We start from the raw sequence: 20,055 nt of genomic DNA, 5'->3' as shown, positions 1-20,055 counted from the left end.
ATGGATGGTAGGAGCAGATTTGTAGGGGTTATGATGTGCTTTATACACAATACGGTGATCCTCCATTGTGGTAGTCAGACATGGTCAACCAAAACCTTGACCATGAGTGTGAGTACCCTTGCGTTCCCATGCAGGCAACATCGGGGCACTGTCAAATCCAAATGTCTCACAATTCCGGATATTGCACAATCAATCAGCTAGATTAATGGAGACCCACCAAACACGAACAATGTTAATGCAAACTTCCTGGCAGATTAAAACTGTGTGCCCGACCGAGACTCGAACTCGGGACCTTTCTTCCAGGAGTGCTAGTTCTGCAAGTTTCACAGGAGAGCTTCTGTAAAGTTTGGAAGGTAGGAGACGAGATACTGGCAGAAGTAAAGCTGTGAGGACCGGGCGTGAGTCGTGCTTCGGTAGCTCAGATGGTAGAGCACTTGCCCGCGAAAGGCAAAGGCAAAGGCGAAAGGCAAAGGTCCCGAGTTTGAGTCTCGGTCGGGCACACAGTTTTAATCTACCAGGAAGTTTCATATCAGCGCACACTCCGCTGCAGAGTGAAAATCTCATTCTGGAATGTTAATGCACTCTGGTGGCCATTGTAAAAGGGGCATTAAACTGAAACCCGGTCACTAGTGTAAAGTGACAGTAATGATTTTATTAAGTCAAAAATGTAGTTATACACAGTACACATACTCAAAAATAGTCACCAAAACTGTTGGCACATTTATACCATTGCAACACTAGCCGGTCAATTCCATCCTTGACGAAGCTAGTAGGCTGCTGTCGGATCCAAGCCTGGACCCAGTCACACACTTCGTTGTCCGTTGAGAATCGATGTCCGTGAATAGCTTGTTTTACAGGTCCAAACACATGAAAGTTATACGGCAAAAGGTCGGTACTGTATGGAGGATGTTCCAGCATTTCCACCCAAAACTGCTGCAATGTTGTCTTCACTGCATTGGCCGTACGTGGATGGGTATTATCATGCAGGAGGGTAACACCATTGGACGACATGCCTTGGTGTTTCGACTTGATGGGTCATCTAAGGTTCTGTAAAGTGGCTTGATAATGCTGGGCATTGATGGCGATTCCCTGTTCCAGGAACTCGACAAGCAGTGGGCCCTTGTAGTCAAAAAAAGAAGGACATCATGACCTTACCAGACCTGGTGTGCATGGCCTTTGGTTTCTTTGGCGGTGGCGAAGTCACGTTTCCACTGCTTGCCCTGACACTTGCTTTCCGGTTCAAAATGGTAACACCACGTTTTGTCACCTGCTACAATTTGTGACAGAAAGCCGTATTCCTCCTCATGATAATGTTGCAGATGACTCAAAGACAGTGACATTACGGTACTGCACTGTTCGGCGGTCAGTTGGTGGGGAATCCACTGCGCACATATTTTTCGACAGTTTAAGTGTTGATACATTATGGTGCGGGCGGTTCCCATGCTAATACCCAGTAACCAATGGATCTTGTCCATGGTGATTCTGTGGTTGTCCAAGACTTCTGCAACCATTTCCGATGTGATGACACTATGAGCCTGTCCAGGACGAGCATCGCCTTCCAGTGACTCGTGTCCCTCAAGGAATAGTTTGTACCATTCCACAACACGTGAACAACTCAGACTGTCGATACATTTCACGGCCTCCAACTCCATCTGCCGCCAAAAATCGAATCAGTCCTCTTTGTTCCTGCTTAATCGCCTGCATGTTCGGTAGTGGATGATAACTTGGGTGACCACATTCTCTTCAGCGTGAAACCACACTGGGGCTATGCAACATCAAACAGTGCGCATATGTCAGTCTCTCTACCAATAGATGGCGCCACCATATTCGAAGTTACGTGGTGCCACCTTACGTGTAAGGCAAAGGTAGATGCACTGACCAGGTTTCATTTGAATGAACCTCATACCAGTCACAGAGAACTGCAACTCTAATCATTTACATACCCGCCAATTGGGTGTATGTGTATGACGTTACATCAACATCTGACCATGTCTTCTGGGTGCTTCACTTTTTTTTATGCACTGCATATGTATAACAAGAAAATTTAAAAAACAGTTCATTATCACATTGCAGAATTTTGGTTGCAGAATTTTGGTTGCAATATTCAACTTACTTTATACAATATGTAGGTAATGTATAGAAATCATTTGGAGAAAGTTAATTAGCTTTGCTTATGAAAATTTACAGACTAAGAAATGTAACTGTAAACAATTACCTTCGCATTGCTAGCTAATACACTCCTTCCATAAAGCTTGTGTCAAGGCTCTGAATAAGTGTCCTCATGAATGCCATTTCCTTCCGCGCATTTTCAAAAATCACACGAGGATCATCTGAAGTGCATCGCAAGCAATTGGGAGCCATGACCATTGCCAAATTGCTCGCATCCATCTTTGTAACTTGGACAACTTCACTCCTTGCAAATATCTACAGTTTAGTAGAAATGTTCTGTTTAATACATAACATAATGAACACTACAAAAGAAACAATAAAAACAACGAGAAGCAGTCTGATAAACTACGTACCAGAGTGTAACACAGAAGTTTATTTCCAAACAGTATCAGTTTAAACAAAATACTTGTTACAGAAAAAAATCATCTCATTGAAGATGAACTCATAAGAGGTGGGGCAAAAGCCTGGAAATGACAAGAATGGAGGAGCAAATTGGCTATGTCCTTCTCAAAGCAACCATCTTGGCATTTTCTACAACCAGATTAAGAGAAAGCCTAGAAAAGCAAACACTGGATGGCCAGATGTGATTGTGAACCACAGCCCACCCCATTATAAGCCCTCAACAAGAGTGTCATTTCATTCAGTTACACTGATGTGATATGATTATGCAAAGAGAATACTTTACTGTATTTAAACAATTCAACACATGATACATAAATTGTTCTGCAAATGCAAAATATTTCTCCACAAGTTACTAATTAATTCATTACATTGCCCTGTTTTTACACTATTTCATTTTTCTCTATATATACATATTCTATGGTGTTATCCCTTCTTATTTTAGCCTAATATACTTTCTACAGGCACTTCGTCCTCTAAGCTACACCACTGAAGAACAATCTTTATACTGTGTGTATGTGATTGAATAAGATATATATAGCCTGTTCTCCACAATCAGAAAGAATGCTGCAGAGGTCTCTTAAAAATGGTATGTTGGCAGTTTTTTCACAATATATATATATATATATATATATAAATTTCCTTTACTGCTGTTACAAAAGTTATTCTTTTCTCAAAAAATGTATCAAGCATAAATGTAACACTATGATCAAAAATGACCTCTACGATGACTTGAAGAGTTTAACATTAGTACAGCAAGGACTTGGATATATGGGTCACATGGATTGAGTAATGTGCCTAAGTTTTTTAGTGTTTTGTGGGTAATGCAATGATAAGAGGCTTTAAGAAATTCTTGTTGGGCAACTGCTGCTGCTGCTCCATTTAAGAATATCTTTACAGAAACTCTGGGAATTAATGTATTTTATAGTAATACAAACAAATATGAGCAATGTAATATTACATTCACTCATAAAGTCAAGTCACTCAATACTGAAAATGTTACAAACACTAAATGAGGGCTCAGCAACAAAAATTAATTTCATAAGTTATAGTCAATGGTCAAGAACACACTTTAATTACCTGGAGGAAGCGTATGAGGTAGCACAGAACAAGTTTGTTAAGTTCTGGGAGTTTATGCACAATTGCCACAGCCTTTTCTGGATCAGCATGATGATTCACACATTCTGTATACATGTTGTCAGGTATTAGGGGTTCATACAGCTCACGATACCACAGCTTTAAAAGGGAGGCTGGTGCATGGCCATCTGTCATTTCCGCTGAAGGTAAATCCCAGCGATCTATTCGACTTTTCAATGAATTCACTTCATCTACATCTGCTGATACCCTGCATAAAAGAAAAATCAAATTATCACTTTCTAATAAATTTATAAACACCAACATTACTAAGCATACTACAAATGACTTCCATGTTTCTAGCATCTCTCGTTCTTTCTCTCTCTCTCTTAACACACACACATACACACACACACACACGCACACACACACACACACACACACACACACACTGTTAATTTCTACGTTTGCTTAACAATTACCTCTTTGTTCAGACAAATTCCTAGAATTAGTACCAGTTACTTAGCGTATAACATTTTATACAAAGATCAATGTATAATTTCCCTGCTGAAAATAACAAAACAGTCAATCATGTGTTTATATCTGATTTTGCTGCTGGCACAATGAACCATTATGCATGTATATCCCATTATTTTGTGCAGTCTTCATTCGTAAGGGCCAGATGGCTGAAGTATCACAATGACAATGTGGATTTTCTGCCTTTCCTTTTTGTAACTTCAAGCTGTAACTCACTTAACAGTAAGTCTTCCCTGCACAGAGCTACAATTCACTTAATACTACACTGCTAACACTGGTGATTAAATCACATTTAGTTTTCTCAGACCTTCACCTTTATCAACAGCATACTCTACACCAAATCCTTCTTATCAAATCATTTTCTCTCAGTCTTTGGCTGCTACTACACTAGAGACACTACGTAAATATCAGTGGGAACACAAGTTATCCATGGCTGTTAGCATCATGATGACCAAAGTTGGTAAGTAACCACAGGTGTGAAGAATAAAATAATTCTGAATTTAACTCTTACAAAGGTATTCTAGGAGTGAGCTCTCCAGTTTTTATGTTCCATTATTATTCCTGAGAAGTTAAGAGAACCTACAGCTTTAAAATGAGTTGCTGAAGTGATCAGTACTATTAACGGAAGTTACAGAACTGCTACAGACACAATTTTCTCATTGGACCACTTCCCTTACTTATCTCAGTAATGGAGCATAACAAGACCAGCACTGCAAACAAGTTTTGACTGCTGAGGATTGTTGCAAATATTGATTTCGATATGCATCCAATGGTGAAGATGGTAAATACCCAATATTTCAAGTAACTGTTGCACTTGCAGCAATGATGATAAATGAGGAATTGATTTACAGACTCTTATACACCAATTACTGAAACAAATTTACAAACAAACCAAGATGCAGAAAAAGATGTGTAAAAAGGCAGATCACAAAGTTGAGTTAATGTAGCCCACAAAATACAGTCAATGGAAGCGTAATGGCCCCAATAGTAGTTAATAAATTTTCTTCTATCTTTTTGGTTCAATTTGGGGCAGTAGCAACTTTAAAACCCTGGACTAGTTTTGAATAGTTATGTAAAAACTGCAAATCTGAGATAAGGGGTTCTATTTTACCACTTGTGATACCACATGGTGGGGAACAACTATATGCAATTACTTTAACCAGTCAACTATGCAGTGGTATAAGAGGAAAAACAGCAAGATTTTGCAGGGAGAAAATGCACAACATACACATGTAGAACTGTGTAATATTTGGAATTATGGACAATTTGTATAATGGAATACCTGACGATTCTAACTTAAAACAGGCTAAAAGAGCTAGTGATGATAATCGTTGCACAGGATTTTGCAACATCTTAAAATTATTTTATCAATGACATTAGGTATAAAATGAAAACATACTATTCCCTAAACTATTATTGTATCTATTAATATGCATATTCTGTATGCACAATACAAATTGAGCAATGTTAGTGACATCACAAATAACAACAAATTAACTTTGTCACTATGCTGTTAGCTGAGTCATATCATCACTTTGAAGTTTACTTATCCAGTATTTTGCATGTGGGTCAGTACCTCTGGTCATCATCATTAAGAGCAGTATTTTGTAACAAGTCAACACAGACATTTATCACTTCTTTATCATGAAATGCTTGAAATAAGTGTGGACATACAGAGATACATGTTCATCCTTGTAATACTGTACTTTGTGATAGTAGAGTACACAGTTGTGAATGAGGTTTATTCATGAATGTACACCTGACAGCAGAAAAAATGGTCGTGGTTGAAATTTGAATTACCCGCCATGTTACACAGAAGCCAATCACAAGACGGGGTGTACAGATCTGCTCATAAAAGTAAAGAATGCTTGAAGTTGTGAATTTAGTAGGAGGATTAACACCTTTTTGACAACTAGCATAAAGACACACTCTCTAACCATACACTAGTAAACTACGACATATCATTTGTAGCACTACAAACCAAGTAAAAGAACTTCATTTCGTGATGAGGAGTCAAGAGCAGTAAATCTGGGAAGTTGTGACACAATACATTTGTAGCTCAGTGTAACAATTAATGGTCTACTAGGCAACTGCCTGAAGACAAGGTTCAGTTTGTATCTGACTTAGTGCAGTTCTTTTGTATTACTCCACTAATTTGTTTAACTGTAAAAACCATTTAATTAATAGAATGAAACAATTCATGAATTTTAGTAAGACATTTTTGCCTCTCAAAAGGGCACAGCATGTGGCTTCTTCACCACATAATATCCTGTACAAATAACTTCAACTTCAATGACTGTCTCAAGTCTGTGAGGAAGGGTGTCTATGAGGTGGGTAATAAATCTCTCCTTTTCTCCCGCTTCCTCCCAGGAAGCTAGGGTGACATTCCAATGAGTATAACAGGTTCTTGGCAGGTGGTCAGGTTAGTTTTTATGCACAGTGCATTTCGGCTCTGTCCATACGTTTTTGACAGAGTTTAGGTCTGATGCTGGAGGAGGACAATTGAGAAGAGAAACAATCTGTTGTACAAAACATTCCTGCACCACCACTGACATGTATAGGAGACTGGACTTGCTGGAAACTGGTTATTCCCTCAGGATACAGTTGTCGCACTGATGGGACCATAATATACTCGTAACATGGGTGTACTGTAAGGCATCATGTCCACAGGAACACATCCAGTCCCAGACTGCCACAGACATACAGTGACTGCGAGATGACTCGTGGCTGTATTTGAGGTCAAAACAAGCACCTTGCTTGTACTTGTGCTTGTGCTTGTACTTGTACTTGTACTTGTACTGGACCATCATTCGCTGAGGACAATACCGATTTGCCAGAAAATATCATGTGCCACCAGTCATAAGTGACAATGCCCTTGGCAAGTGCTAATAGATACAGTCAGTGACCATCACAGACCCTCTCCTTGATGGATGCAAGTCTACTAATTAATCTGGTCTCCAGAAGCCAGGGCCGAACCATATCCACCAACCTAGGAAATCTACATCTACATCTACATCCATACTCCGCAAGCCACCTGATGGTGTGTGGCGGAGGGTACCCTGAGTACCTCTATCGGTTATCCCTTCTATTCCAGTCTCGTGTTGTTCGTGGAAAGAAGGATTGTCCGTATGCTTCTGTGTGGGCTCTAATCTCTCTGATTTTATCCTCATGGTCTCTTTGCGAGATATACGTAGGAGGGAGCAATATACTGCTTGACTCCTCGGTGAAGGTATGTTCTCGAAACTTTAACAAAAGCCCGTACCAAGCTACTGAGCGTCTATCCTGCAGAGTCTTCCACTGGAGTTTATCTATCATCTAACGCTTTCACGATTACTAAATGATCCTGTAACGAAGCACGCTGCTCTCCGTTGGATCTTCTCTATCTCTTCTATCAACCTTATCTGGTACGGATCCCACACTGCTGAGCAGTATTCAAGCAGTGGGCGAACAAGCGTACTGTACCCTACTTCCTTTGTTTTCGGATTGCACTTCCTTAGGATTCTTCCAATGAATCTCAGTCTGGCATCTGCTTTACCGACGATCAACTTTATATGATCATTCCATTTTAAATCACTCCTAATGCGTACTCCCAGATAATTTATGGAATTAACTGCTTCCAGTTGCTGACCTGCTATTTTGTAGCTAAATGATAAGGGATCTATCTTTCTATGTATTCGCAGCACATTACACTTGTCTACATTGAGATTCAATTGCCATTCCCTGCACCATACGTCAATTCGCTGCAGATCCTCTTGCATTTCAGCACAATTTTCCATTGTTACAACCTCTCGATACACCACAGCATCATCTGCACAAAGCCTCAGTGAACTTCCGATGTGATCCACAAGGTCATTTATGTATATTGTGAATAGCAACGGTCCTATGACACTCCCCTGCGGCACACCTGAAATCACTCTTACTTCAGAGGAATTCTCTCCATTGAGAATGACATGCTGCGTTCTGTTATCTAGGAACTCTTCAATCCAATCACACAATTGGTCTGATAGTCCATATGCTCTTACTTTGTTCATTAAACGACTGTGGGGAACTGTATCGAACGCCTTGCGGAAGTCAAGAAACACGGCATCTACCTGGGAACCCGTGTCTATGGCCCTCTGAGTCTCGTGGACGAATAGCGCGAGCTGGGTTTCACATGACCATCTTTTTCGAAACCCACGCTGATTCCTACAGAGTAGATTTCTAGTCTCCAGAAAAATCATTATACTCAAACATAATACGTGTTCCAAAACTCTACAACTGATCGACGTTAGAGATATAGGTCTATAGTTCTGCACATCTGTTCGACGTCCCTGCAGTAGTATGTTCCAACTGCACAATTTTTTGTAAAGGATTTTGCCATGACATGTTGACAAGTTTATTATCCCACACAGTTTTTGTTACAGGATGAAGTCCAGTTCACGCATGCCTACTGGATTCTCCAGCATCTCGATAATGTTCATCATTGTACACTATGCTCAGAAATGCCATTCTGTGTCCCAGCCTCCAATGCTATCAAATTCGCTTCATCTGCAAGATAAGGCATGGTGCACAAATACTGGGACTCAGCTGAAAGCAATGAGATGCAGGTATTTGCCCTTGCTTGCATACTGTCATTGGCTATTGTAGAATGAATGGTGCCATGACAGACTGACTGTCTATTACCATGTAATATCAATGAAACTGTGTCAATAATTCACACATATTTTGTGAAACAGAGGAAGTAAATTTACAAGTTTTCGGCTCCAGAGAGGTCATTCTCCACTGCAAGTGACCTTAATTCTTTTATAGCCAAAATTCCATCACACTGTCTGCAGGAAATTAGCTGCATGTCATTGAAATGTGTTTCATATAATATAATGGAGGGCTTCATACACAAAAAATTGTGACCATTTAAGAACTTACACCTCTTAAGTTAACATGCACAATGTCTACAGATAATAACAGCATATTCTATTTGCACAAGATGTTCTGTTGTTGTTTAGAACATATCTGGAATACTGGCAAGTTCAGTTTCCTGTAACTTTTTAACTACTATTTCGTCTGTATGTTCCCAAGGTAACCAGAAAAATAAGGCAGGTTGTACTTAATTCACATCAGTGCTGCACATGACTAATTCTGGCTGCAATTTCCGCCAGCCAATTTTTGTGCTGTCATGTGTACAACCCTAAAGTTAACATCCCAGGAAGCTGAACATTTTTAGATGATTTTTATAATTTTTACTCAACAGGTGATTCAATACTCAATAGCAACAATTATAATTTCCTTTTTATCAAACAGCTAGATTGCAGTGGACTTCTTATTGATGTAGATAATTATGAACTGTCTAAAAACTTCTCCCACATACCTTAGGTATTTTGTACTATGCTATATACAGGAAACAAATTTTCTCCAACTCCCATTTGCACGTTTTCGACAAGAAAAATAATGCAGTTGATTCAATAACCTCATTTAATTTATTTTTAAACAAAGCTGATGAATCAGTGGCTTACAGGTGCCATGTCAGACGATGATGTGAAAGCTGCACAATATTTTAATCCTTTGAGTGCTGGGGACGTGTTACCTCGTCATGCCTCGCCATTCCCCTGGCACACCTATGTTTAAGCGTGGGCCTCGGGTTTTCCCTACAGGGCTAAGGATGTGTTGATGCATACCATGCCACCAGGCTTTTCACCGCTAGGGACGAGTTTAGGCATGCCGAGTCACAGCTACCTGAGCGTGACAGATGTGCAAACATGCAGAGCTGTCTTTCTGCCCTGTTCTTCCAGTAGCTGTTCAGTGGTCTGACTGAATAGTTTGAGAGTGCATATACATTTGTTGCTGTGTTCCCTCTCTGCAGAACTTGACTTCACTTCCCGTGTTTTCATCAGTTTTCTTGTTTTCTACAGGAGAAATGTCACGTAGTTGTGGTAGCACAGATAAAGAGATCCTGGAAATGCTCACTAGGAGCGACAGTGAGCGTGAATTATCTGATGTTGCTAGCAGTAATGAATCTTCAACAGAATTTTGAAGCTGTGGTCCTCAGCCTTTTACACCAGAGGGCAGAGCAAGAATTACAGTCAGCAGTTCCTCTGAATCTGAGGAATCAGAAAGTGACAGTGAAACAGATCAGAAAAGAGCGAGTTTAAGTGACACATTTGACAGGAAAGAAATCGATTTCCAGCCATTAAACCATTACTTTGATGACTCAAGTTCACAACACAAATGTCAACTAGATACTGACCCAAGCATTCTATCATTTTTTGTGATATTTATGTCTGAATAACTGTTGCAATTTATTGCACACAAAACAAATCGTTTTTACGTTTACAATAAAGAAAATACTACACAATCTGTGAATTCTTGACTGTCAAAGTGGAAAGACACTGCATTTGAGGAAACCTGTTGTGTTGGTATTTGCCTTCTAATGGCACAAATTAAGAACTTAAAATTAAGTGATTATTGAGTCAAGAGATACACTTTTGAACACACCAGTATTAGTGAAATTATGTCCCGAGACTGTTTTTGCCTACTTCTGAGAATGCTACACTTCAGTGATAACTCTGTGAGTACTGGAGATGACAGTCTATTTAAAATTAGGACGATTATTGACAAAGTTCGTACCACATTTCGTAATTCATTTCGTCCACAGCACAAGCTTTGTATAGATGAAAATCTCTTGCTGTTCAAAGGATGATATCTTTTAAGCAATTTATTCCAACTCAGTGAAGTAGATTTGGAATACAGACATTTGTACTGTGCGACTGTCAGAGTGGGTATATTTTGGGTTTTATTGTATATACAGGCGCAACAACAGAAATTGGGTTCCACAATTTAGGCAAAATTGGCGGCGTAGTGGGAACTCTTATGGGACCGTATTTGGAACAGGGTCATATTCTTTATGTCGGTAATTGGTATTCCAGCCTGGACCTGTTCTTCTGGCTTCACAACCATGGAACAGCCGTATGTGGCACTGTTCGTACGAATAGGCACAACATGCCAAAACTGCAGAAGAAATTAAAACGAGGAGAAACTGAGTTTAAGTCCACTGACAAGATACTTGCTATCAAGTGGTGTGATAAGAGAGGTGTGCATGTTGACCACAAGTCACACAACACAAATGGTTGAAACGGAGGAGACTGACAGAAATACTGGCAAAAAAATATAGAAACTACAATGTATTGTAGATTAAAATTCAAGTATGGGTGCAGCTGACTGTTGTGACATGTAACTGAGCTCAGTGGGATCAGTGCATATGGCTGTGAAATGGTACAAGAAATATTTTTTTCACATTCTGGATTTGTGCATTCTAAATGCTCATGCTCTCCACTGGCCAGTAACAGGGTGAAAAATGGCACTCGCAGAGTTTCTCTTGAAAGGGATATTGTAGAAAAATATGCTACAGAACAGAAAAAAGCTGGTAGGGGAAGGCACTACAATGATGAGAATCCCCTGCAATTCACAGGGAGACATTTTCCAGCTGCTATTGTGAGAAAAGTATGCTAACACGCAGATGCGTGGTTTGCACAAAACGGAAAGTGCGCCGGGAAACTAGACACCAATGTAAAACTTGCAACATTCCATTATTTGTTGTAACCTGCTTTGAGACATATCATACAAAGAAGCATTACTGATCATTGGGAACTAAATCTCAGAAAATTGATTGACACTTGATCAAAAAAAAAAAAAAAGGATGGGAAATAGATCCAACAGGTGTAAAATTATTCAAACAATGGCCGACTTCTCTTTAGCAGTTTTCTGGCAAATGAATGGACTTTGTGATTGAGATGACGCAAACAATACATTTAAATTATTAACACATAACATATACAAGTTATTTTCTTTTATCGTTAGTAGTACAAATAGACATCACATTCGGTCCACTTGTACAAAACCTGTTTTCCATAACTGATTTCAAATGTCTTAAGATCAACAACAAATAACACGCCAAAGTTAAAACTCTGTTCTCAGTGCAATTTTCCTTGCTACTTTGCCTCTGTTGTTAGCCAATAATGGAAATTAAACTCACTGTTTTTGGGAGGGTAGGGAGCTTAAAATTGGTTATTTGAATGAGACTGGCTTTGAAGCATTAATAATAAACGGTCTTTGTAAAAGAAGTATCAAATATATCCTGCTTTCATCTTTTCATAAAAATCCAAATCTTTTCGACTAATTTGTGATTATTGGAAAATAGTAGAGGAATAAAAATGTTTATTCCAGATCTTTGTGCTATCAATCTACTGCACTCTAAATTTCATTTTCACCATGAGTTTACTCTACTAGATATGCAAATCCAAAGTATACATTGTTCTCAGGCCTGATTTTCACGCCCAACTTTCATTCCAATTGTACAGCTTGGAGTGTTTTATAGAACATAGTTTTTTAGCAAAATAAGAACAAAAATACTGCATTTTTACATTTTTACAAAATCTTCAATTTTGCACTTAATTCATTCAGTACTGGAAAGTGCTATGCAAATGAAACTTTATATTTGAGAACCTTGTGTTGTTAGGTTAGTACATGCCAAGTTTCAATGTTTGTCGTAGCATTAGTCTAGGAGATGCAAGAAACCAAACTTCAAAATTTTTTCGGGCACACTCTTCTTTGGTCAATTTTACCTACAATTTTCTGGCTCAATTTGGCTTGTAAAATTCTTTTCATTATTATTCTTAAGAGAAAGCATAAAGCTGTACAAGATAGCCAAATTTGATTTCTTTACAAAAACTATTGCCCAAGATATTGCAGCTTAAAGTTGCCATAAAGTCACGCTGGCTCTGCGTGAGTCGTAATCAGTCCAGAAGTATTCAGCACAGGGCGGGTTGGGTAGCACGGGCCGCCTAGTCCCATTGGCAGCTCTGAGGGACAGGCACTTAGCGCAGCAGCTAGCCGAATTACGCTGCAGGCCGTAGCGCCTCAGTGCGCCAAGCAGATGGTGTGCCTCCAGCAGTCAAAGGGTTAACAAGACAGCTGCTTATCGTCTTCAGGTGCTTACTGACATGTTGCTGCAGTGGGATAACCAATATATGTGATGGATTGCCAGAAAACTGCAAATGCCAAGGGGTGAGGCTATGTCAGAGACTAATCATAGTGGACATCGACATCCAGAGACCCTGTCAGAAAAACGGGCCATGGTCCTCGCATGTGTGACATGGGAAAAGCATTGCTGCAAATCGTGTCACAAATGGCACCCAGAATAAGAATAATGTCATGACTTTGACTCCCTGTCTGTGTTGACTCCACGGATTCATTCATCTGTAGCTGACGATGCCTTAGCACCGCAATGCTGGTTCCCATGCCTCACTAAATTGAAATCCTGTGTCTCTGTTAATCAGCTCATTAGTAACACATATCTCAGCTGCTTCTTCTATGATGCTGTCCCAGTACATGGAGGCAGACAAAAGAATCTTTGTCTCTCTGTACTTCATGCTATGTCCTGTGTCGAGACAGTGTTCAGCAACAGCAGACTTTACAGCTAACCTAACCTTGTGTGATATCTATGTTCATTGCATCTATCTTTAACAGTGCAACACCTCTCATCAATGTATGATTTTCCACACTGGCATGGGATTTTATATACTCCTTGTCTCTTTAGATCTACGTTGTCTTTAACAGAACCCAGCATCACTTGTATTCATGCTGAAGGGTGGAAGACACACTTTGTTTGATGTTTCTTGAACCGTATGCCAATTTTAAAGGACACACCACCAACATAAGGTAGAAAAAATGTCCTTGTGGAGTTTTCCACTTCTTCTGGCTATCGTTTCTGGCTGTTCTTGAGCTTTAGTCCACACTAGATGACATGCATTTTGAATCTGCTTATCAGAGTACCCATTCTGGAAAAACACAGAACAAATATGGCTAATCTCTGCTGATAAGTTCTCTCAATCTGAGATAACCCTAGCCCTATGAACGAGAGTCCCTAATACACCAATGTGTTGAGATGGGTGATGGCAGCTCGTAGCCCATAGATACAGGTCAGTGTGAGTTTCACTGTTAAAGATAGACACAATTAACATAGAAATCACACCAGATTAGGTCACCAAGAAAAGACTGATGTTGCTGAACACATGGGCTACAGCATGAACTACAGAGAGACGGAGATCATTTCATCCACTTCCACATACTGGGACTCCATCATTAAAAAAAGCAACCTGGTTAACACACATGGGATTTAGACTTAGCAAGGCATGGGAACCAACACTAGAAGTACTAAGGCATCAATGCCCACAGACGTATGAATCCAGCAAGTCATCACATATGAGGAATCAAAGTTAGGACACTAAAATTTGGCATCAACACTCTGTGTGTGCATACTGGACCACAACTTGCAGCCATGCTTTTCCACATTGGTCATGTGAAGACAGTGTCTTTCTCCAGCAGGGGGGCTCTGGATGTCGATGTCCTCTAAAATCTGTCTATGATGACATTATAAGCCTCACCCATAGTCATCTGTGCTTTTCTAGCGAAGCTGTCTCATTAAAATACTGAGCAGCTTTCCCAAAATTATCTGACATGACACCTGTGAATCACTGAGGAAATTATTAAATTGGGGACCTCTCAAATGGCAAAACCAATGAATGTTATAATCCAATAGTCGAGTAGTTCATGTGATTTGTTGTACTGACCAGTACCATTAACTTATGAACAGTATTTTACTTTTAAACTCCCTATTGATGTGCACAATTTTACTAATTAAATTATTGCATCAGAATATATTTAAAATAACTGCTGCAGGTAACTGTTTAGTTGATTTGTAATCTTTTATGAATTAGTTTAATTTGTCAGGATGAAAACTACACAATAGTTTTCCTAGAATACCGGATGTAGTCTGGTAAGTACTTCTAAATGAGTCACCTTAGTTGCTCAGTTTTCTTAGAGATTACGGTTGTAAAAGCCTATATCATTCTACATGAATAATGCACTACTGAGGTGTGTGTAGGACTGCACTAAGATTCACATTTCATAATGGGTTGATACAGCAGTAGACACTACTGGCTGCAGTTGTAAAGACTAACTTCAGAGGGAAGGAGGCATGTTATCCTCTGTTGTTACTGTGGGAATGTCTGATGTCAGTAGGCACACACACGCAATGTCTGTGAATTTGTGCACAATGGTATGTAGAATATTAAAAAAATGCATCAGATTAATTTGACTTCTGTTAATCACTTTAATCACCTGTTTGTCTCCAGACACCATACCATACTACCAATCTACTCATCCTGATTATTTACCAACACAAAACATGATTCAGTCAATTAAATACTGTGTAAAATACGTGTATGTACCATGAACAGACCTGAATGTGGGACAAAATACGTGCTTGTGCCCCTGGAACTGAAGAAGATTTGGAAATTTATGAATCCAATCAGAATCAACATAGTCGGATTCACAGTGTCTTCACTTAGTGCGTATCTAATCATCATTTGAATATTCTTCATTATCAGTAACTACTAAAGTCATACCATTCTCAGGAGATAAATGGTGGAGCCTAGTCAGTTATGCAACATATGGGCACTTCTGTACACAGTTCTTGCAGTACTGTGTTGATGAGTGTCAGTTTTTGTGACTGAGTCTCTTCAACAATGAAACATAACTCATATGGGAAGCTACTGGAAGAGCAACACTCTGGGTGTCATTCCAAGCCATAGATTACACAAAGTGTTAACTTTTAATACTATAGCAGCAGTTCTCTTAATTTGCTCAGTATGTACTTTCTTCCAGTCTGCTTGATTGGTGACACAAACTCAATCTTCTAGAGAAAGAGTTGTCCCATTTGCTCAGAGCCAGGTCATTGAATGCTTAACAATAAGCATGATTTTAACACACTGGTGCGCACATAGCCTTACAATATCAAGGCCAAAAATAAATGTCAAGCTGCGATGGAACAGGTGACTTAAGTGTTTGACTCTTATTGTCAGTAGGATTTACTTAATGAATTAATTCACTTTTTGTGTGACCACTAATCGCACTGACTAGATCACCCAACATGATTGGAAATCTACTTCCACGAATTTAATCTATTGCACAACAAACACCCACAGTGTCTTTATCACTTGTACAATAATTTAGCAAGTACAAACACAGAAAGAATTAAAAAAAGGAGTTTCAAATAACCCTATTAGAGATGTGGTCAACATTCAGAAAGGAATTTGACTTGTATTTTCTGAAAATGATATATTTATGTTTGCCTTAGATTTGGAAAAGGACTGAAACAACAATGTCTGATCAAAATTTGTATTGAATTCCTCTTATGTCTGACACTGGTATTTTACATGCAGTCAGAAAAACATGTAAATGGACAGACCGTAAGGTCTGAAGAATAACTTCATAAATTTGTCAAAAGAGATGTGGAACATATCTTATGACTGCACGTCACTGATATCACTTTCAAAGTAATTTCTTTATGAGACTAACACTGCTGCTGGTGTCTTTAATGCAATTTGTGAGCTCTTCCTATAGCTGCTGCCATATTAGTTGTAATATTCTTCAAGTAATTGAAGTGCTACAGTGATTGTGAGGATATGGACAATATCATATTACTTCATTATTTCAATGATTTTTCTCTACTTTATAAACTTGAGAATAAAAACAGCCCCTTGTATTTCATTACAGATTGTCACAGTCTTTTTACAATATCAGCATATTTTATGCCATGTAAAACATATCCCACATACCTGAATATTCCTTCAGTTTGGGCACCTTGAAGTTTGAGGACTTCTTCAGAAAGTGTTGTCTGAACCCATGGAAGTTTTCTATGAGGAAATCTGTCTTTTTGCAATGCCATAACTTCTTGCAGTGTGTTCCCAAACATGCTGGGTCGAAATATTTGCAGCTGAAATGTTATCAAAAAAGGAAGCTCATATAATCAATAGCTAACATATCAAAATTCTCACATGACTTTTGAAAAAAAAAAACAACAACAACACTTTACTATCACATGCTGTGAAATTTTACTTTTTTTATATGTTCAATAGGATACAAAAGTTGACTCTTGTAAGAACTGAGGGAAGTGTTGTTAATTACATCTTAAAGGGAAACAAGATAGATACCCATGTCCAACTGACATCTACCTGTTAGTAGGGCTGCTCACAAACCCACACTTCAGACAATATCATGAGTGAACACCTGCAACTTTCTAGGCTAAGCTTATTTGCCTATCAAGTAATACAAAGACTTACTGGCTGTCAAGTGATGATAGTGTTAGGAGTTTTGAGGGCTCTGTTGGCATGTCATCAGCACAAAAACTATTAAGTTAACTGAAGGCTCTGAGATTCAGAAGCATTAAAGTGTAACTTGAGACTGCAGTGTACACAGTTCCGCTATAGTTTAGCTCTTTGGGACCTAGCAGGCCAGAGGGACAGGCAAAGGGCTGTCTGAGGACCTACTGCCATGTGTAGGTTCCTAGAACATCAGTATTCTGGCCTGTTTAAGAAAATATTGGGTGTAGTGGACTGAGCAAACACAGAAAACACTTTTGTTCTTTGGGGCCCGCAGTGCAAAATATGTCTTTTAATGACATGATTATTTATGAATAATAGCCAGCTACATTTCTATGTAAGTTGTTTATATTTTATCTCTTTCACAGTGAGCCCATTTGGGCAAATTGCCATCGTCAGGTGCTCTGTAAATACATAGATAAGCGATGGTCTTAATATCTTATGACCCCAAAATTGTAACGCAATTATACCACAATAAAACACAACCTGAAAGGCACAATATACATAAAGAAGTAACATTAAACATACACACAACAAAAAAGAAGAAACAAAATACATAACCATGACCTATGTAGGAAACATCTCGAACAAAATCAACGCATTATTCAACAAAACTGACATCGCATTTGCATTTCAAAACACACACAGCCTCAAACACAAAATTCGCAAAGGCAGCTCGAAAATTCCCATACACAACAATCCCAGCATTTACAAAATTTCGTGTAACACATGTCACAAATTCTACATAGGGCAAACTGGTAGAAACTTCAAAATCAGATATAAAGAGCACACCAGAGAAAGTGAAAACTACCCATCGACATTTTTTCAGCATTTACAAGCAGAGAACACTATGCAAAACCCATAAACAAAGCACCAGAAATCCTCATATTAAACAAAAGGGGACATTGATGAACACCCTTGAGGAAATAGAGATATATTCATATGCATACAGCAACCCAACAAATTTACCGAACAAACAAACCGACCTAAAGCACAAAAAGTATATAGAAAACTTGATTCACATTATAAATCGGTAAACCAGGTAAAATAATAATATCAGTGATTCTAAATAACACATATCCATAGTAACGGCAATAACAACACGAGTAGCATAAAACAGAGACAGAACACTAACATAAATCATAGACAACAACAACTATTATGAAAAAATTAAAAATGTAAAATAAAGATGTCAAATAAAACTAAAACTAACTTTAGGCAAAAACATAATTAGAAACAAACCTATATGAAAAAATAATAATAAACAACTGAATTTCACACATCACACATACCACTTGTGGATGAGAATTTCCTTAAAAATGGCACCATGATACTGTTGCAGGAGACGTAACACACGAGGACACAGGATATCCATGACATACCTTTTTGCTATTGGAGTTCTCACAATCAATACCAGCCATCACCTGAAGTCATACCTGATGGCTTCTCACACGCTGACATCAGGAATAATGCCACTGTGCCTCTCCAAATGATTAGATGAAAGAGACCACTCTCCAGTCACTGCTATACTCACTGATTATGGTCCTTAACCAGCAGCCCATGCTTCCTGGTCACAGCACCACTCCAAACATAGCCATTTGCATTGTGGCATTAATGGCAGCTTACAGTAATTCTCGTTGGAATTCTGCTAGTCTCTGACCAGTGGTTCAGAATGACACACAATATTGCTGGGAGTCCATTACTTGTCCTCAGATGGCAGGCACAAATGTGATGGGACAACAGTGTGATTGGTACTTGGTGCACTGTACGGCAGTCTTCCCTTGCGATAGACTTGGTTGACCGGAACCTTGATGACAAGTATACTTGGCCTTACATTATCGTGCAGTCCAACACTGAGTCACTGTCACGTCCGAATGCCCCACAAATCTGGATATTGCACAGTTTGAACAGACGGTCAAATGGAGGTCCACAATGAGGTCCCTTCCAAATTCTGTTGGGTGCCGATAACATTGTCCTGCCAGAGTATGTGGTATCTTCATGTCCTTCGCAGTGACCACTGAACACGTAATGCCGTTAACACCCCTTCTATAACCTACTAGGCCTGGTAACAACACTAAAGACTCTTCTGGGCATTCTATTTGTGACAGAGTACTAAAAATGTAATCATTTGCATACCCGGTGATGGTGTGTATGTGTACAAAGTTATATTGACATCTGACTACATCTTCTGGGCACTTCACAAATTTGTCAGGCAGTATACATAAATTTTTTTCCAGACTCTCTCTTTTTCTTTTTAGTTACTTTATTTTCAGTCACTTTTAGAGACTAGTAATGGAAATCACTGTGAGTATTCATCAATTTAATTGACATGTGATGTTTACTTCCAGTTGCATGTGCTTTGCTATCTTTAGGTTAAGATTAAAAAACAGAATTTTTGCCATATGAATTGTTTTACATGATTTTTCATTAATAATATGACATACACTTATTATTATTGTTATTATTATTATTTGATAAATTTATTATACAAACTCTGTATTTTTACAAACATATGCATTATTTTGTAACAAATGTTGATGACATTTTTGATGGATGATTTTTGTTATTGTTTTGGAATAATTTGTGATGCTGGTGTGAAGGGACTTCTGTAACATATTTTGTAGAGACTTGTAAAATGGCATTCAGTGTCTATCACACCAATCAAGAAAATGTTTTTACACCT

At 38.8% G+C, this 20,055-nt stretch overlaps 1 protein-coding gene across 3 annotated transcripts in view; it reads right to left on the bottom strand.

Annotated features, from left to right (window-relative positions):
* Positions 1–20,055, bottom strand: part of LOC126184737 (filaggrin) — a 351,145-nt gene that overhangs the window by 20,483 nt on the left and 310,607 nt on the right. For all 3 annotated transcript variants that reach the window (XM_049927274.1, XM_049927275.1, XM_049927277.1), the window contains 3 exons: positions 16,830–16,987; positions 3,649–3,913; positions 2,216–2,424 (listed from right to left, as the gene is read on the bottom strand). In XM_049927274.1, the coding sequence (XP_049783231.1) occupies positions 2,230–2,424; positions 3,649–3,913; positions 16,830–16,987 (618 nt within the window). In that variant the 3' untranslated portion in view covers positions 2,216–2,229. The remainder of the gene's footprint in view (positions 1–2,215; positions 2,425–3,648; positions 3,914–16,829; positions 16,988–20,055) is intronic.

This window comes from Schistocerca cancellata, chromosome 4, assembly GCF_023864275.1.
Source record: "Schistocerca cancellata isolate TAMUIC-IGC-003103 chromosome 4, iqSchCanc2.1, whole genome shotgun sequence".
Classification (NCBI taxonomy): Eukaryota; Metazoa; Arthropoda; class Insecta; order Orthoptera; family Acrididae; genus Schistocerca; species Schistocerca cancellata.
Note: the sequence above shows the minus strand (reverse complement) of the source record. Positions and strands in the feature narration are given on the sequence as shown.